This window comes from Falco cherrug, chromosome 1 (genome assembly GCF_023634085.1).
Source record: "Falco cherrug isolate bFalChe1 chromosome 1, bFalChe1.pri, whole genome shotgun sequence".
NCBI lineage: Eukaryota > Metazoa > Chordata > Aves > Falconiformes > Falconidae > Falco > Falco cherrug.
This window is the reverse complement of record NC_073697.1, coordinates 118239993-118259331: the sequence shown is the minus strand read 5'-3', so window position 1 is coordinate 118259331 and position 19339 is coordinate 118239993. Positions and strand designations below refer to the sequence as shown.

At 47.6% G+C, this 19339-nt stretch overlaps 1 protein-coding gene across 1 annotated transcript in view; it reads left to right on the top strand.

The window, feature by feature from the left end:
• Positions 1-19339, top strand: part of DNAH9 (dynein axonemal heavy chain 9) — a 186680-nt gene that overhangs the window by 155881 nt on the left and 11460 nt on the right. The window contains exons 63-67 of the mRNA XM_055723493.1: positions 7480-7707; positions 11371-11562; positions 12059-12250; positions 13038-13208; positions 15717-15899. Of these exons, the coding sequence (XP_055579468.1) occupies positions 7480-7707; positions 11371-11562; positions 12059-12250; positions 13038-13208; positions 15717-15899 (966 nt within the window). The remainder of the gene's footprint in view (positions 1-7479; positions 7708-11370; positions 11563-12058; positions 12251-13037; positions 13209-15716; positions 15900-19339) is intronic.

Sequence of the window (19339 nt, the reverse complement as noted above, 5' to 3'; positions counted from 1 at the left end):
CAGCAGGCGTGTGTGCGTACAGACCCTGAAAGCGGTGATGCTGCCGCAGCACAGCTTTAGTACAGGGCCAGCGGTGGCCCAGCTGAGATCCTGAGCTCTAACCAAGGTGTAAAGCTCCCTCTGATGCTCGTGCTGACGTGACTCAGCGTTGTCAGTACTGGTGTCGCTGGACCAGCGCTGCTTCTGTGTCTGTTGGTGAAATCGCACTGCAAATTGTGGAGGAGAGACGCCCACGAACAGGATAGGAATAGATGTGCAGTTGCTAGTGCAGCAAAAGGCAGAGTGGTGCCATCATGTTCTGAACCGATCAGTGGCTAGGGTGGTGGGCAGAGAAGTGACACTGCAGATAACAGAGCTACTTCACTTGGCCTAGCCCAAGTAAGATGATGGGGAAATTCTCAGGGCCCAGCAAGTCCAGGGGAACAAGCAGCATGTTTGGAGGTGAGGCTGAAGGATAACAGGTTGCCCTTGCTCTGACGTGCTGTAACCCTCCCCCTGACAGCACGTGGAGAGGCTTGCTGGGGGTGGAGGGCTTCAGGGAGGGCTCAGGTAGTGCCGGCTGCAAGAATCAGATGTGCCCTTCCCTGTCAAGGGTGAACATGGAGTGGGGTCTAGAAAAGCCTCAGGGTGCTCCTGCAGAAATCCAAGCACTTCAGGTCAGTGAGAACGTGGTGCAGCCCCGCTGCCTGCCCAGCGGGCACCCTCGGCACGTTGGCTGCTGCAACTTCTAAGCTCAGGGAAAGCATGCACCACAGACAGGGTAAACCACCTCTGGTGCTTCTAGAGCTCTGAGGTTGCCTCTCTCCACGGTGAGGAACAGCAAGCTTGTTGCTCAGAAACAGCTTGGTCTCATGGACAGGAGCAGGTGCTGGTGGTAGGGTCTGTGCTTATCCATTCCGGCCTCTGAGTCCTGCTCATGACCTGCTCAAGTCCATGATCATAGGGCTCTGTGGAAGGGTGACGCTGATCCTGAGTATGTGTGGCGTCTTCCATGTGATGAAACGTCATATTACCACTGATGGTAAGCATGGCCAAGGGAAGAGACTCTCTCCCCTTCCCTCTCCCTGTCCCTTTTTTATACCCCAACATGATGCAGTGAGTATCGAAGGGCCAGGCTGTCTCTGGGCTGCGAAGCCTAGCTTTCAGGTTTACTGTAAAAGCAGTGACTGTTTTCTGAGAGCATCTTACAAGAGAATGAGACTTTGTAAAAACAACTAATTCTCATTGCTCCGGGAGGCGATTTGTGATAAGGCGTGAAGGAGAGAGCCACTTTCAGAAATGTGAAGGGTCTCCAGTTGCTATCAGCAAAGGGAGTGCATTGTGGAGTGTGTGCTCGTTTATATATATAGTGCTATTTCTGATGGTTGCTATAGCAACACTTGCATCCTGTGATATATGTTCTGCCTTGTGAAGTACAAACACACAAAGGTGCTTGGAAGTGAATGCCCAAAGAAAAGCCTCTGGTGCTCCCATCTTCTTGCACATGCACCCTAGCCCAGCTCATGCAGCAGACCCTTATCCTCTGGTACCTGACCTCAGTCACTCGTACTCCGTAACACAAAGTGGGGAAATAACACAGGGCAAGGTACTGTGGTAACAGTCAGAGTGCATGGGAAAACGTTTCAAATTTCTTTTTTTGCCTTCCTTTCAGCAGTTTGTTTTTTTAGCAGGGTTTGGTCCCCACCCTCCATTTTTAAAGCAAGGTAGTGAATCTGAGACCATTGCCTCTTTCTGCCTGCAGCACAGACCTAGACATGAGCTGTGAAAAAACAGAGGTACTAGGGAGTTGCTTTTTGCCCCCTTGCACAACAGCTCTTTCACAGACTCCAAAATCTGGTTAAGAAAAAATGTAATAAAGCAATGAATTACCTTGCTGTGTCCTGGGTAAACGTGTCTTCAGGGGGTCTTTTGGAATGAGGATGATGTAAAACTCATCAGTGCAGTGTTAACCGCAGTGTGGGGTTTAGGGAGATAGTATTGGGAGTGCATGAAACCCTGAGCCAAAGGAAGGTGAACAGGCTGGACTACCTCCTCTTTCTCCCGAATAAGGTCTAGAGGTAGCCCATGAAGTTGGTGGGAGGCAGGTTTCAAAACAAGCAAGAGAAGGTGGGTCTTTGGTCAACATGTAGTGTTAATGCAGCGTTGTCTTTGTTGTTACTGATAATTTACATATTCAGTTATTATGACTGTATATGTTGTCATTAGCCACGTGGTGTCAAGTTGTGCTATCTGACTGCTGAGGATTAATATGCAAAAGTTTCTTGCAAACCTTTGAATCCCCTCCTCTGCCTTGGTCTGGGATTTGCAGACATACTCATTTGATCAAGTCATGAATTCTTAGTACCAACCCATGTTTTACTGCAGGTACACCTCTTCTCCATCCCTTCTATCACAAAAGGATAGTATATAAATGCAATCAATTATCGTTAGATTAGAAATATTCCCTAAGTCAGCTGTTAGAAGGCAGTGATACTGGCAAATAATGATCATTGGTGCCGTGTCAACACAAGCAAAAGCAATTATTTTTCAGCCATCTAACACAACCAGAGCAGATGTAGGAAGAAACTATCCAACTGAAGATGAAAATACTTCAGGTCAGCTATATAGTCTGTGATTAAACTAATAGTTAATGCACAATTTTTCTTTTGCTATTTTGTTGGGCTCTTTCCCTATATTACTACATCTGTGTGGCTGTTTGAAACACTTTAGTTACGGGTTTTGGTCCCCTCCTACTTGTTTTATTTTTGGACTTATATTATTGGACTTCTGTTTTTAGAGTGAGTTGGTTGCCTGGACCCTGAGGATTGCCTCACTCTTGAAATCCTAAATGCATCAGGCCAGTACTGGTGCATCAGCAGTCAGGTATAATTGCATCTTGTCTACTGCTCTTCACACGGTCATTGTCTGCAACGAAGGAATGCTTCCCCAAAACATGATTCCTTTGCTCCGGCATCTCCTCCTTGTCTCCATTTCATCTATGTGACATGAGCACAACCCTAAGTCTTTCAGGGGAGGAGACTGAATTTATGCAGTTCTAAGTAAGAAATGTTGTTCCCAGCTATATGAATCAGATTTGGGGCAACAGGACCGGAGTGTGCAAGGTGTCCGTGGCTTCCCCGAACAATCATTCTCTTGACTGATGTTTCTGAAGCAGCTGCTGTCTCGGAGATGGAGGCTTGACCTCTGGCAGGAGTCATCTAGCAATTTGACTTAGGGCATCAAGACAGCCCCATAAAATCTTGTGCAGAAGAGGGCAAGATTGAAGCTAGCAAGCAGCAGACAATGTGGTATTTACATCTAAACCATGGAGGTCTGGTGCAAGGAGGCAGGAGCACAGGAGCTTTTCCTGAGCTCTCGGTACACTTTGTACCCAGCCCCATAGAGGGTATGACAATGGAAATAGTTAAGTACATATTTTTAAAAGATGTCTTTTGTCTTGAAAACACAGTTGCACACTTGCTATTTTATTTTCTGATGCTTCTGAAGCCAGTGAGAGTAATGTATCTGCAGTATTCCTAAAAGGCTTCTGAAAGCACCACTCACCTCCTTGAACTTCAAGTGCCTTCAATAGAAACAGCTCTGCCTGACCCAGTCACCTTGTCCAGGCCAGGGGCAGAGCTGGGCACTTTCACCAGTGATCCATTGGATGTCCTGCACACATCTGGCTTAGGATAAGATGATCTACCTTCTCCATGACTCTCTGGTGGGATGGCTAGTTCAGCTGTAGACATTTGTACTCAGGCATACCCATATCCAGCACCCTGAAAACTGGTACGAATCCAGAGGCTTAAAGCCATTGTGAAGACAACTTGTACTGAAGCTGCGCTTGTGCAACCAAGAACAGACTAGAGCTTTTGCTTTGTGATGCTTGGGAGGGGAGTTACTCTGAAGGAGGCAAGCATGCCTGCCAGTCCAGCTGCTTGTAGAAGCTGGGTCACACTGCTTGCAGAGCCAAGACTCAGATCTACATATGTTGCTGTCGCTATTGGGAATCTAGAAGTCAGCCTTCGCCACAGTAATTACATACATAAATAGAGCAAAAAAAATAGAGTTGAGATACCAACTGTAAACATACTGATCCTTAGCAGGATCCCTCCACAAAACTGAGAGGTGACACTGATTTCTTCACCCAGGACAAGGCAAGGATGTGGTAGCGTGCAAGGACAGTTGCTGATGTGCAAAGGGGGCTGTTTGATGTGACTGAATTTTTAATCTCTCCTCTCCTGAGGCACCCCAGATCCTCTGGAGAGATGTATCACCATCTGGTCCTTCCTGCCTCTTGGTCCAGCTCTGAGTGCTGACCCACCCCTGCAGCAACTGCAAGTGCTGCTAACAGTCCGTGCCAGCAGCACCGCTCTGTCCCAGCCCGTGCCGACAGGACCTCAGCTTTGCCTTTTCTGCAACTGTGCCTCCTCTTCTGCAGTCCTGCCTGGGATCTCTCTGCAAGCAGCTCACAAGAGGCACCTGAAACCTCCAACAGGAAAGTCAGAAGAGGATTCCTGTGTTCTTGCGAGGGAGCTCCAACTGAGGCTCCTACGTGGCATCAGTGCACAGCACCCCTCACCGGGGCGGACCGACACGCTGCCTGAGGGAAAGGGTGTATAAACAGCCCAAGTGTGCAGTGGTGTTTCTCTCCGTGGATCTAAGCTCAGCTTCATTCTGTGATTCTCTCAACTTTGACAAAACCCCAAGACAAAACTATCACAGTTGTAGTTATGTTGCACAAAAATGTGTGTCCACTCACTCTAAGCTTGCAGCCTGCTCTGTTCATCCCTCCATTCTTGTTCTTCACTCACCCCCTCCACCCTCACCTCCTCTTTCTCCAAACTGGCAAGTCCACGCCAATTTAGTGTCTCCTTATGTGGCAGCTATATCCTTTTGGGAATAAGGAGGTGAGAACTAGGTGCTGTTTTCAAGATGAAGGCCCACCGTGTGTCTGTGGATTGGCATAATAATGTCTGCAGTTTTAGTCTCTGTTCCTTTGCTGGCCTTTGATTGCTCTCACGTTGTTAAGCACTGAACTATTATTTGCAGGAAATAACTGCAAGGACTCTGAGATCTCTTCCCTGAGTGGTAATAGCTAATTCTGAACCCATCATTGTTTATATCTATAGCTAGGGTTGTTTTTCTGTGTGCATTACTTCGCATCTATCAACAGTGAATTTCTTCTGCCATATCACTGCCAGTCACTCAGATTGATGGCATAATTCTGCAGTTCTTTACCACCCGGTTTTATTTTCAATACTTGAAATTACTTTGTCTTATGACTAATTCTGTCAGCTCACTAATCATTTGCTCATTCAGGTCATTTCTGAATATGGTGAGCAGCTCCAACTCCGTCAGTACCTTCCCACCCCCCCGTTTCCTGTGTCTTAACCTGCTGGTAGCCTGAGAGACCTTCCCTCTTAGCTGCAATAACAACAGTAACTGAAAGACAAAAAGATAAATAGCTGGTACTGATGCAAATCTGAGCATGGAGATATACTGGCTCCATGGGAGCAACTCTACCACCATCCGTGGTGGTGCCTGGAGCTGCCTGCTGGAGCTCACCTTCCTGGCAGCTGCAAAAGGAGACTATGGTAACAAGCTCAGATTTAGATCTTTCCCTATTCGCTCTCTAAAATGGGTCGCACGTTTTAGATTCCTGGTTTTCTCGAACTCATACTCTTTGTGTGTTAATTCGTGGTGTGTCGGAGCCCCTGCCAGTTTGCCTGGTGCATGCCTAGGGGTAGCAGGGGGATTCCGTATCTGAGTTGCTCTGGGGCGGTTACCATCTGGTCCTAGTAAATCGTTATTATTAGTTTACCAATTTTTCCAAAAACCTCTTCATCTGCTGCTTTAGTTTAAGAGTCTTTCCAATGATTAAGGAATTGGAGCATCTGTCGTATGAGAGGCTGAGAGATGTGATTATTTAACCTCAAAAAGCAATGGCTCAGGGGGCTTTATCAGTGTGTTTAAATACCCCATAGCAGGGGAAGTACAGAAGATGGAGCCAGACTCTTCATAGTGGTGCTCAGTGAAAGAGCAAGAGGCAATGGTCACAGATGGAAATAGAGATTTCCCTTAAACATTATTATTTTATTTTATTTTTTTACTGTGAAGGTGGTTGAACACTGTCACAGGTTGCCCAGACAGGTTGTGGAGGCTTCAGCCTTGGAGGTAACCAAAACCCCAACGGGATACAGCCTGCTCTGGCTGACCCTGCCTGGAGCAGGACGGATGGATGGATGATTTACAGAGGTGTCTCCAGCATCAGCGTTTGTGTGATAGCACCGTGTCACAGTGGGGCTCTCTCCAAGCTCTGCAATGAACTTTCCTGCAAATATGAGCTGCTCTGTGGTGGCCTTGCCTTTCCTGGGCACTCTCTGTACACCTTGATCATCTTTTAGTTTTATAGGCTTGCTGGTAGGTTTCTGGTTTCTGGAAAAGGCTTTATTATTAGTGTTTATGATTTTCAGAATATTGCTTCTTAAAACATTTTCTGGCCTTATCATGACTGGATTTTGTGCTGTTCTCTGTTTTTCTCATTTGGACACAATTTCCACTTTCTGAAGAATGTCATTTTACTCCTAATAGTCTCCATTACTGTGCTATTTAAGCACGAGAGCTCCTTTCTGGTCCCTTTTATAGGTGATATATATTTATTCTAAGCCTCTAATACGGCTCCTTTATGTAATTTCCTTTCCACCTCCAAGCAGTTTATCTTTCTGGCGGCTGCTTTTAATTTAAGTTTAGCAAATTCCTTGTCCTGTCTTTGCATGGGATAAATCACCTTGCAGAGTGCCTGTGAACACAGTCAGCTGGGATAACACACTAACTTTAAAATGACAGTGGGTTTAGTCCATAGAGCCCTGCTGTGTGTGACCTGCCCCATTCCTGATACAAAAAAAAGCTGGTTTATTGCCTGGAAGCTCCAACACTGTATAGGGCTCTAGCTGAAAAATCTGAGGCTTGTCTTCATTTATTTCACCATCTCCACATAATACTGCTTGATTTTCTGACAGATATGTCTAATCAGTTGCATGAATAAATAAATATTTTATGTTAAAGGTCTTTGTAAAACCACCTGCTTGACTTTTTTTCCCAGTAACCGATATTGAGGGTCCTCACTGTTATTCTGTTAAAAATGAACAAATGTTTTCATTTGAGCTTGGTAGATCTGGGGGAAGAGCTCTACTTCATCAGCCATATATTACTGTAACAAGAAGGAGAGTATCACCATTAAGAACCCAAACAACCCAATAGCGGCTTGCTTCATTGCTGGTGATTTATACTGATTATTTTGAATTTAAGACTGTACTTGATGTAACAGGATATTTGGGGCTGTGAATTGCACACAGGCACTACCAGGACAAGTACCAAATTCCGGAGTGTAGCCTTGGTGGTTGCTGTTCATTGGTGTGATGGATTGGGTGCCTGCTCAGCATGAGTGTCAATCTGGGGGGACTGATGAAGCCTTGTTTCCTTTGTCCCTGCCAGAACATCCACCTGGTGGCCAAGTGGCTGAGTTCTCTGGAGAAGAAGCTGGAGCAGCACAGTGAGGGCAGCCACCACGATTTCCGTGTCTTCATTAGCGTGGAGCCGGCACCCTCCCCTGACACCCACATCATTCCCCAGGGCATCCTGGAAAACTCCATCAAAATCACCAACGAGGCCCCTACTGGGATGCATGCAAACCTGCACAAAGCCCTCGACAACTTCAACCAGGTAGGAGCACAGCAGGGCTCGTGCTGGTGGATGGTGACAGGTTGGCATGGAGCAGCTGGAGCCCCCCGTAGGGTGTGAGGTGTGTGGCCATCCCCCTCCCAGGCAGCAGGCGTGCGAGTCCCTTTGCATCGGGTAGTCTCTGGGTCCAAAAACGCCCTCCTCTCTTCTCCAGGAGCTGGGCACAGGTCTCTTTCCGAGCACTGATTTTTCGAAGAGACGACTCAGGTAATCCTGAACAGCCTCTGTCTTGCAGAAGGTTGCAGGATACCAGACTTCTGCCCAGTTTAATCATTTTTTTCTCACCAATGCATGGTCCTTAGGCTATTTTGTTACAGAATCAAATCTGAATGCAGCATTTGGGGGACTTTTGTCACCTTTCAACTTGATTTCTCTGTCACTTCTTTTTGGGCTGGCGAGTGACATAGTGCCTCCAACACCCAAAGGCACAGAGAGGCGAGCAGGTTAAACCTTGCTTTCTTGCCCTTCTGTTTAACCAGGATTAGAGGTTCAGAACCGCCGATAAGGTCCAATCCCACATCCCTCTTCGGAGCAGCGTAGGGGGACTTGGTGCTGTGCGCCCTGAGGCCGTTCAGCTCAGTACCTCGCTGTTCCACATTAGAGCTGAAATCTCCCTGCAGGGAGGACCTGCTTTGCCAGGCGAGGGTAAATCTGGCCGTCTGGAGCAATGCTAGCCCACAAGAAGCATAGCCGATGGCAGGTCACTCATCACTTTCATTGCATGGTGAGCACACGTGCGCAATCCTGTTACAGCAGGCGCTCTCCCTGCTTCTTGCTGCTAGAACTGCAGCCGAGTCTCTTGTGCAGGGGCCACAAAAGCAAAGCATGTGGAAATGATGGGAAATATTCTTTCCTTGGTGCCACGGAGGGTATGGATCAACGTTAGAGTTGTAACGTGGCGGTTAAATGAGCCTGCTTTGCAACCTTGCTCGGCAGCTGTGGGCACCGCCGGGCGGAGGGCTGCCCAGGGCAGCACACGTGCCAGCAGCCCCGGGGAGCAGCCTGCCTGCCGAGGCATGCCGGAGCCTGGCCGTGCTTCTGCTGACCCTGCTTCCCGCGTGGCACAAAGGCGAAGGGCTAACCACTGCCTTTACGGTGGTGCCTTTCCTAGAGACACAGGCCATTGTGTTCTGCTGCCCTGAACGGCTTCAATCGCACATCGCTGTTACCTCGGCATGCCAAGCTCTCACGGCAAGACCCTGGCTGTTAAACCTAGAGCAGCCAGAAGGTGCTTGCACCCCTCGGACTGCCTTTGTAGATCACTAGCATCGAAGCTACCGTGGCGCCTCTGTTCTGCCCATGACTGTGCCAGGAACACGCAGGGCAAACCTTGCGGGATTGCTTTCCTTTCTTTCCATACAGCCTCTTGTCATTTGGGACCAGGGCAAGAGCAAGGCCAGCCTACTGTGGACCTCAGCAACGGTCCATGGGGCAGAGAAATCAGGGCAGCTCACAATGAATGTTGCACCTAGACACTGGTATGGAGAGAACCTCAAGTGCGGGAGCTAACACTGCTGAGCAGGTGAGGCGGGGAGGTACCACACAAGGATTGATGCGAGGAGTCAGGGAAGGTTATTCCATTTTTATCTACTGTCATTCATCATCTTGAACTCCACAAAACATCCTGGAAAGCAAGGGAGGGGAGAACCTTCACCCCAAGTAACGTTTTCATCCTGCCTCTGCTCATCTCAGTCAGATAGTAATTAGCATTTTCTAAACGGCTGGAGTATTATACAACATGTCTTATCAGAAATCCTGAAGTGAGTAGGTGGGGCCCCTTTGCACCTCGTTTCCCAGCTTTGTACAGAATGGATGTTCAAATTTAGCTTTCAGCTGAAAGCTACAAAGAAGGCCCATTATTCTGTGTGGGGAATATTGTTCTGCTTTGTAGCTGAAGAAAAATGCACAACTAAATAGAGAGGCTGAATGAGACCCAGCTGGATTCTTAGTGTTCATTCAGGCAAGCTCCCCTTGAAGTCCAGGGACATTTGCTAAAATGAGAAAGGTGTTTGGCATCAGGTTGTTGGTAATGAAGAGAGCTTAGAGTGCTGTCTAATCAAGGAGAAAACATGGTGTGGGATGTTCCTGATCATCTTAGGCAATTAGTCAACATCTTGCTCACTTCAAAGTAATGGATTCCCCTTTTTCATCACAGCCCCTGAGCTCTGTTAGCTCCCCAGCTGATTAGAGGTTTAACACTGTATTTTTTTAAGATAAAGATAATGAAGGGAAGTCACACGGTGCCCTTTGTAGTCATTGTCATACAGCAGAGTGGACTTAAAGGGGCTGTCCCTAGGGTGGCAGGATGCAGGGACTGATAGAGCTACTCCCTCCTTACTCAGCTGCTTGCTCAACTGTGCAGGTCCAAACCTTGGATATGATATTCCTGGGGAGGGTTTGCAGAGATGTGGGTGAAGGTGTGGGAAAGCCCTTCCCAACATGTTCATCTGCCAGGTCTGGGGAGATCTGTGCTGTTGGCTGTGGGAGATCCCACCAGTCTCCTGCCATGGGGCAGGGGACCCACTATCCAGCCACAAGGTTCTTGCCAATGGAGAGCGAGAGCCAGAGCTGTGCAAGCCTCCACCTGGCTTCAGCCACACAAGGGGGATTCGGGTTCCCCTGTAACAGCTGAGTTTCAGCCTCATGGCATGCACACAGCTTCATCCCTTCTGCTGCTCTGTTCTCCCATAACATTGATGCCCGTGCTGCTGGGAAGAGGCATGGCTGCCCGGCCTTGCCCTTGGTGCCTGCCTGCTGAGACATCTCTCCCAGACCTGTTCAGAGCTCTTTGGAGACCAGTTCCCTTAATTAATTTCATTGATTAAATGACTCAGGCTCCTGCCCCCCACCTCTGACATCATGATCCTGCCTGTTTATTTGTAGATATTCAAACTTTAAGCATCACCTGGAAGTTGGGAAAGGAAGCACCTATTGCTGTGCTGGCTTTAAAGGGCTGCATCAGATTTTTATTTTTTTTTGCAAGTGTTAGATCTCCCCTGCTTGGATTTTTAGCCATTTCTCACATCCCTGCCTTGGCATGCCGCACAAGGTGGTGCCGTCAGTGAATACGCTGCTGCAGTGTGCGGCTGGGCTGGCTTTGTCAGAGGGTCAGAGCAGCAGCACAGCCTCCCTGCGATAACCCCCTGCTCGAAGAAATGCTGCCCCAAGGAAACCTTTTGTACTCAAGGGGATGGATGGACTTTAGCTCTTCCAGGTCCAGCCCTTCTCAGCAGGAGCCTTGCTGAGGGCTGCAGTCCCAGTCCCACTACTGGCACGCTCACCCTGGTGCTGCCTCTTTCCATCCCGCTGGCGTGGGATGTGGGGCACATGCAGGTGATGGGGTGTTGGTTGCGCGCATGTGTCCTTCCCTTCTTGCCTTTGCACAGGAATGCATGCTGACAGCCACTTTGAGTTGGAAAAGAAAATACTAATTTGGAAAACGTGCATCAGAATTTGCCAGTAAATTCGGAATGCAAAGCCACTAACTTAGAAAATTAATGAATGTGTATACTATGCAGAAATGAACTGATTGGGAAAATCAATTCACTCCTGTCCAAAGGCCAGCGTATCTGGGAGGCACTGAGAGTCACCAAGGCTGAGGGCAGCGTGGACTTACACAGCCCTGCCCCTCTGCCTGTGTTGCAGGATACCCTGGAGATGTGCACCCGGGAGAACGAGTTCAAGAGCATCCTCTTTGCCCTCTGCTATTTCCATGCCGTGGTGGCAGAAAGGCGCAAGTTTGGCCCCCAGGGCTGGAACCGTTCCTACCCCTTTAACACTGGAGACCTCACTATCTCCGTGAACGTGCTGTATAACTACCTGGAGGCCAGCTCAAAGGTACGTGGGTCAATGGTGGGCTGTCTGGTGGCTTGTAACCACCAGCGATGGGCTGGCTTGTGCCAAAACTCCCGGGGAGTCTCCTTAAATGCCATTTGCTGACTATCTTCGGTTCTGTAACTTCACGGTTTCGTATACCTTTGTGGTGAGATGGGGAGCTTCAGTGCTGCTCACATCTGTAGCCGCTTACAAATCATAGCAAATAGCGTCTGTGGTCTTTATTCATTGAAAATACATAGTGGTCTTTGGTTTAACAGAGCTCAGAATAAATTTGCATTTCAGTGGGAATTTGCATGAAATCTATGCTGTGATCCAGTTTTCCTTGGGCAGGATTTGACTACTACCTAATGTCTGTTTACTTAGAAAACTGAAATGGTGAAGTGGAAGCACTTGCTGTGCAGATCAGTGCTGAGTGCTGTAGCCTGCAGCTCGGTGACACGGCTGGTGGAGCTCTGGCTGTCTGAACTCCTTCATGCCCTCCTGGTTCATTCTTCAGGTCCCATACGATGATTTACGCTACCTCTTCGGTGAGATTATGTATGGAGGTCACATTACAGATGACTGGGACAGGCGGCTTTGCAAAACCTATTTGGAAGAATATATTAAGCCAGAAATGCTGGAGGGAGAACTCCTCCTTGCTCCAGGATTCCCCCTCCCAGGGAACATGGACTATAATGGCTATCATCAGGTAAGCGCTTCATTTTCTGGCATTATTTATACACATAAATTTGATGACTTCCATAACTACCCTATAATCTGTCTTCAGGGGCAGTGAATAGGACTGCAGTGCTCAGTGCTTCAACACACCTCCTGTTATTTCCCATTATGTTCTGTTTCTGTAGACGTTTCAGCATTCCCTTGGATGAACCAAGTCTAATGGTAATTTGCTGCTTCATCATGGGCTCATTTTGTTCATGCATGAATAGAACAACTGTATTGGTTCTTGAGGCTTGAGTGGGGCTCCTGGAAAATTACATCCACATAGCGTTTGCTAAAATGGCCCTTTCAAGCTCCATTTTATCATCAGTTTCAATGAGAGACAGTGAAGGGTCTTGTTGATCCTCTTACTGGTCTCATCTGTTCTTTGTACACAGATGCGGTAGCAGAGATAGGCATATTAGGCTGGTTTTACTCACAAAACTTAACTACTGGAAGCTAAATTCCCACAAGAGATTTCAGGATATTGATGCTGAAATGCGCAGCAGATAATTGCTAGAAAAGGTCCAAGCCCGAGATATGTAGCCAAGCCAAACTTCAGCAATTACTAAATTTTCACAGCAGGAGTAGGAGCAGTTCTGTAAACAATTGTTACGCTCCTTTCTCCCATCAGATCACCGGTGTTTCAGCCACAAGCAGAGCTGTGTCAGCCTGGGCTTTCTTACTCAGATGGGCGATAATTCCAGTGCTGTGAACACTGCAGGCAAAGTGACCTGGACTTTGTATCTAACTGGAACCTGAATTTCTCCTATGTACAGTACATAGACGATGCCTTGCCTCCAGAGTCTCCTTATCTGTATGGTCTCCATCCCAACGCTGAGATCGGCTTCCTTACCCAGACCTCAGAGAGGCTCTTTCGCATCGTGTTGGAGATGCAGCCCCGGGACACCAGCATGGGTGAAGGAGGAGTGGTGACCAGGGAAGAAACGGTGAGAGTGGTAGAGGAAGGAGCTGCCGAATTTGGTACCTGTCTCATTTGTAAGAGTCTGTCAGGTTTGTCTCACAACTGCTTATTACAAAGTGTTCTGCATTTGCTGTTACAAATCGAGTGTCTAAACCCACGAGCCTTGTATTATGCAGAACATCACCATGGTGAGATGTAATTGGAGTATTGTCAGTAATAGGACAGTGGCTTTTAATTACCCCCTGAACTGCAGTGCCTTCAATTATCATCCTCTGAAGATGTTGCAAATAAACCTTCTGTGGCCTCCGCTGTCTCCAAGCCACCGGTCCCTGTGCACCACGCCGTGACTGGCATAGCAATGAGCCCCGAGCGCTCTGCCTGCCAGGTACAGTGTGCCACCCAGAGCTCAGCCCACCTCTTGCTGCTGCCACCAGGTCCCACCCAGCTCCCAGGCTCCCAGCAGCCTTGTCATTCCTTATTTCCCGCAGAACTCCATCACTGTGCCCCTGTACCGGGCTGAGCCCAGTCCTTCCTCTCGAAAGACACAGCTCATTAAAATCTGGCCCAAGCATTCATAACAGGATCTGAAACCAGCCAAGGCTTACTCGTATTTTTATTTCTGCGATCTTAAGGTCCCAGCTCTGTGTTTCAAGCTTTGCAAAGTAATGAACGGCCGTCGGAAAGCTTATATGAAGTCTGTGATTTCACATGTGCTTCCTTTGGCTTGGTGTGGAGCTGGAGATCATACTGCCTTCAGCTGAGGTGCTCTTAGAAGTGCTCAGCATGTTCCATTTACAGTTCACACTGAAATTTGGGGTGAGGGGAGTAATCCCAAGGTAGCAAAGGCAAAGGGAGATGCTCAAAGATAGCAAATGTGATTACTACTGCTCTCCTCCCAGTCTTTTTGTTATTGAAATATGATGAAACTCCTTGGCCCGAGAAGAAAAATTGTCAGTGAGTGATCCAGCAATGGTATCACAGGGCATGGCTACCCTGAAAACTCCTGGTGACAGGCAAGAAGACTGTCACAGGAGCACAGAAGTCCCCATGGCTTTTGCGTTCCCTCTGAGAATGAAAGCTGCCTGAAAGCAACACGAGTGTGGCCGTGTGTGCCTGGGGGGATGCTCCCGCAGCTAATTTTCTTCTGGAGGGGGGATCTCATTATCTGAGCTGTAACTAGCACTGGCTGTGTCCTTTTCACCTGTTCCTTGAATGAGAGAGTTAAGAGCTGGCTCTTAGCTCCTCCGTTTGAGGATTTCCAGCCCTTAGTTTGGCTGAGGTGGTTTTAGGAGCTTGTAGGGAAACTGAGAGCCTGTCATTTTCCTGAGGCTCTGACAAGTCCAGTTGCTCCCTCAGGTTTCTGAGGCCACATTACAGAAAACGAGCTGTAATTGTTGTGAAACCATCAGAGCCAAAGGGACTTGCAGGGAAGTTTCAAATTAGAGGATATTTCTATACTGCACCTGAGGCGCAGCTGAAGAGCTTTTCCAGCTGAGCTTTAGCTTTAGCCACCTAGCTGTTTGCAGTAACGGCCTACACATCATCACCTCTCCGTGACGTCTGACACGAGTGTAGAGGGTTTGGAAGAGCAGCAGTGGGAGGAAATTGGAGTACAGAGTCCAAAATATGAAATTTGGTGGGCATAGCAATACAGTTCCCCTGGGCTGGCTCTGCCGCTGGCTGGAAGCTGGCACTGGCACCTGCACCCCGGGTTTTGCACATCAAATCAAAGAACTTGAATCGCATGTTATGTGTGCCTGAGAAATCCCCAGGAAGCAGAAGCCTTGCTTAGGTCCCAGCAGGGAAGGAAGGAGAAGCACTGTGTGAGAGACTGCCCTACCAAGATGCCTAACAGTCCAAGTAAACCTGAGAGATACAGTTGAGCCCACGAAGATTAGGGGCTTCATGCCTCATTGTCAGCCAGAAAGGTTTTTGTCTGTGTTATTTTTTAGACACTAGAAACTTGCAGTTGCGTTGGAGATTTCCCTGTTTAGTGTTTACAGATATAAAGCACCGTTTCTAAATCAAACTGTGCTGGTGACTGGAAAATAGTTTTGTTTCATTACGCGTTTCTTCCATGGCTCCATTAGTTCAGAATGCTAAATTCAGCTTAAAATTACATTTTACATAGCCACCTCTCTCTAGCAATATAGCACAGAAAAACAGCTCATCAGCTCAGCTGTCCTGGGGCTGAGCTGAGGCGATGGCCCCATCCGTCTTCTTGCATTGCATCAGACCTTAGGAGAAGAGTACAGGCTTGAGAGCCGAGAGGAGACAGCTACATGTCACAGTGACATTTTTAAACCATCATTTTGAAAGCTTCTCATCTGACATTAACTTCGGTAAGCATTTGAATTGTGATGAGATGGGGCAAGCTCTCTGAAAGGTGCCGTGCCCCGTGCAGCTGGCACTGATCATTGTAGGGACACAAAGTGGCAGATGGAGCTTCCACACCATGACCAGGCAGCTGCAGCCCAGCAGGCTCAGCCGGTTGTTTGCTGACATCCCTCTGGCTTTTCCCTTTGGCCCACAGGTGAAAGCCCTTCTTGAAGAGATGTTAGAGAAGTTGACGGATGAGTTTAACCTTGTAGAACTGATGGCAAAGGTGGAGGAGAGGACACCATATGTTGCGGTTGCCTTCCAGGAATGTGAGCGCATGAACATCCTCACCAGTGAGATCAAGCGCTCGCTCAAGGAACTGGATCTGGGGCTGAAGGTAGGAGCTCTCGGTGCTGGCAGTGAAACATTGATGAGTGGAAAAGGTGCTCGGGGAACAGAAAGGGTCACGCTCTGTATTCAGAGCTGCTGGCTGCAAAACTAACTTGACTCCAAGGGGAAGGGTTCACAGATGGATTTCAAATGGCACATTGTCCGCAGGCCGTGAGCGCAGGGGCGCTGGGAGAGGTTAAAGATACACATAGCAATGACTGCTTTTCAGGAGCAGAGACCAGGCACTTCTGTCCACCAGATATTGTAGCACAGCATCAATAAGTCACGCAGAAATTGAGAGGTGGCCCATTTAAAGGTAAGCCAAATAAATCACACCTCTTCACAAAATGTCTCAGTATGGGGGCAACTTGTAACAGACTATTAAAAGCACAAGCTGAGCAGAAATCAAAGAAGAGAACAGTTATGTGTAAGGACACAAAATGTCCAGAGCTTTAAGAGAAAAAGCCTAAAAACTCAAGAGTTTTGGAAGAGAGACAACTCCCCTTGCTGGGTATGAGTCATTTGCTAATAGAGGAGGGTCAGGAGCAGCCCTTCCCTATGGAGATACTGTCCAGGATCGCTCCAGCCACAGCTGCTTCTCCACCCTGGTAAGAAGCTACGCTCTGCTCCAGGAAGGTGACGTCTGTGTCCCTCTGGGCGTGTGGAGAGCAGTGAGGGCTCTGGAGCTGGCAGGGCACGCCAGGTAGGATGCAGATTTCTGGGTTCAGCAGGAGGTGCAAGGGGGCTCTGCTTTGAGGCTGCATTCACTGGCAGGGGAAGTCATCTGCTGAATCCTCTCCCAGGCAGTTGGTGGGACAAAATATAAAAGGCTACTGACTGCCCAGTAGGGGATAACCCAGCAGAGGTCAGACTGCACTGTGAGGACCTGCCTAGCTAAGCCTGGTGCCCTGCAGCAACACCTTGCCTTCACCTTGTCATCCCAGAAGAATTTTCACCGTAGCCAAGTGCTGTATGTTCCTTGGAAAAGCCTAAGTGCAGCAGGGGAATGCTGTCTGAGTTTGCAAAGCAAAGCTGGTGGCTTCAGTGTTACCCTGATGCCTTCCCTGTGTCATTGCCACAAAGTTGCTCCCTGGATGATTTCATGGTGGGAGGCAGCAATTGGAGACATCAGTCACTGGACATTCCCTGTTCCATCATTTCCTGAAAGACAGGCTGTCATCTCATTTCACCAAAGCACTCAGCCCACAAAAATATTTTGCATAACATGGGAACCATCACACTTGAAGGAACTGCAACCGCTTTGCATGATGCTCTTAGCAGAAGAGCTCACAGATGAGCAAGGAGGCCCTGAATGATAACCCCAACCCTTCCATGAGGGCAGTTTTGAAGAGAGATCTTCAAAGGACATGTCTGCAGCATGCACGCAGAGGTGACAGGGCTGGCTCTGGGACCTTAGGGAGCTGTAGCTCCAGAGGGGAAGGACTAGGCTGCTTCTAAATCCCAGCCGTGTTGTGCTGTACACTGTGAACCCAGCAGCCCGGGTCCCTGCTAGCTCAGGAACTTCTGCGTTGCGTACGCTGCTGATGCTTATCGTCTTGATTGGAGAGAGAGACATATCATATACACTTCGTGGTGGCCCAGTATGTACAGTCCATTTGAAAATAGGCTGATATTTATGTAGTCAATTATAAACTGATATCCTTTGTTTTCTAGCATAAGGCAGCGGAACTGAAAATTCTGTTTCCTGAGACAGGTAAACAGAAGTGATTTAGTATTTCAGTGCTGGAGCACCAAACAAGATATAATTGTAACTGTGACAATGTGTAGCAATTAAATTTAATATGGAGAAGAATAAGCTAATTTAATATTGGTAGGGAGAATGAGCGGATGCATGGGCTTAAATAAACCACAGACAAACCACAGAAGTCAGGCAATAACAGAGGGTGCAAATTTCTCCCCCAAACCCTGCCACAAATCATGGCAGGGAAGTGAGATGGTATCTGCAGAAAAGGCACCTCTAATGACTGTGGAGGTTGGTCCCGACAGCCTCAATACCTGTGGTGTGATTCAGTGGCACCACGGGGCCAGGACTTAAGAACTACTAAAAGCAGATGAGTAGCAGTACCATTTTGTGTTAGCATCTCTTCATCTGGTGTGTGCTTCACAGACAAATTTGACGGGTCTGAGATATCACCTGTGGGCAATTCTTCTGTACCTGCAAGCAAAGGTTGCACGTGGGTCCCTGCAGAGCTGAGTTAGAGGTCGTGCATGACCTGTGCTGCTGCCCATGCCTTGGGTACCACATAATGACCCAGGGATGCTTGGCCCTCCTGTTGGCTCTTTCTGAGGGCAGTGCTACTGTCCTGACTTGACAGCTAGTTCTCATACTCCGTTTGGGAGAGAAATCATTCTTTAATTGTTCCTTCTGAGAGCATCTCCTATGGGAACTGTTGATGCGTGATAATCTCTGGGACTGGGAATCTGTACTGACAGCACTCAGAGGAGGGCAGTTTACATAAGAGGAACCACAGAACTCAGAAGAGAATAAATAAAACACAGAGGAAGCAAGTCTTACTGTTTTTAACTGACTATCTGCTAAAAGAAGGCGATTTGGAAATGTCATGCCTAATTTGAATTTTTGAATGATTCATTGTGTCTGTGTAGCGGAAAGTGATTGTTTGGTCCGAAAATAGGAGACATCCCATTAAGGGAAGAGAAATTGCAATAGACTGGTAGCCATCAGAAATAACTGGCATGTTTCATTTCAAAGCCCTTTGTTCTGGATGACTTCGGTGAGACCAGAGGCTGGGCTGAAACTCTTGCATGTTAATGTTGTACCCAGTGTCATTTTTGCAAGAAGATTTTCTATTTTGCAACTTCAGTGAAGGATAAACCTCCACAATTAGGACACCAAATTTTGTAAGGCTAGCCGGGTATTTTGCTGTATCGAGTGAAAATAACCTTAACTAAGAAAACAATTTGTGACAATAGTCTGCTCATCTTGAGGGAATGTCTGCAGGCTGATTAGGATTTCCTTCAAGGATGTCTTTAATGAAAATTGCTCCCAGCATTTTGGGGGGGAAAAATTAAAAAAAAAAAAAAAGTAACTTGAATCATTCCTGATGCGCTTTAGTATTCAGCATCTGAAATGCAAATTTATGCATAATTGTATTTGCACAACTGTATGAGATAGCTGCTATAGATGCTTTGAACCCTCACAGGAGATTCCAATGAGTATGCTTGAGTGCGCAGGCTTTAAAAATTGCTTTTCTTAAGCCTTCCTGAGAATTACATTTGCTAATTCATTTGTTTCCTGAAAGTAAAACTAGACATGATATATGGTCATAAGGGTAATGTCTTTAAATCAATTTGACTACTTGCACACATTTTGCAATATTTTTATCCTCTTTAAAACCTTTCCAGGAGTGCAAACCACTTCTGGCTGTTGCTGTTAGAAGCCCCTGTGGCTGCCAGTGTCCCACTGTG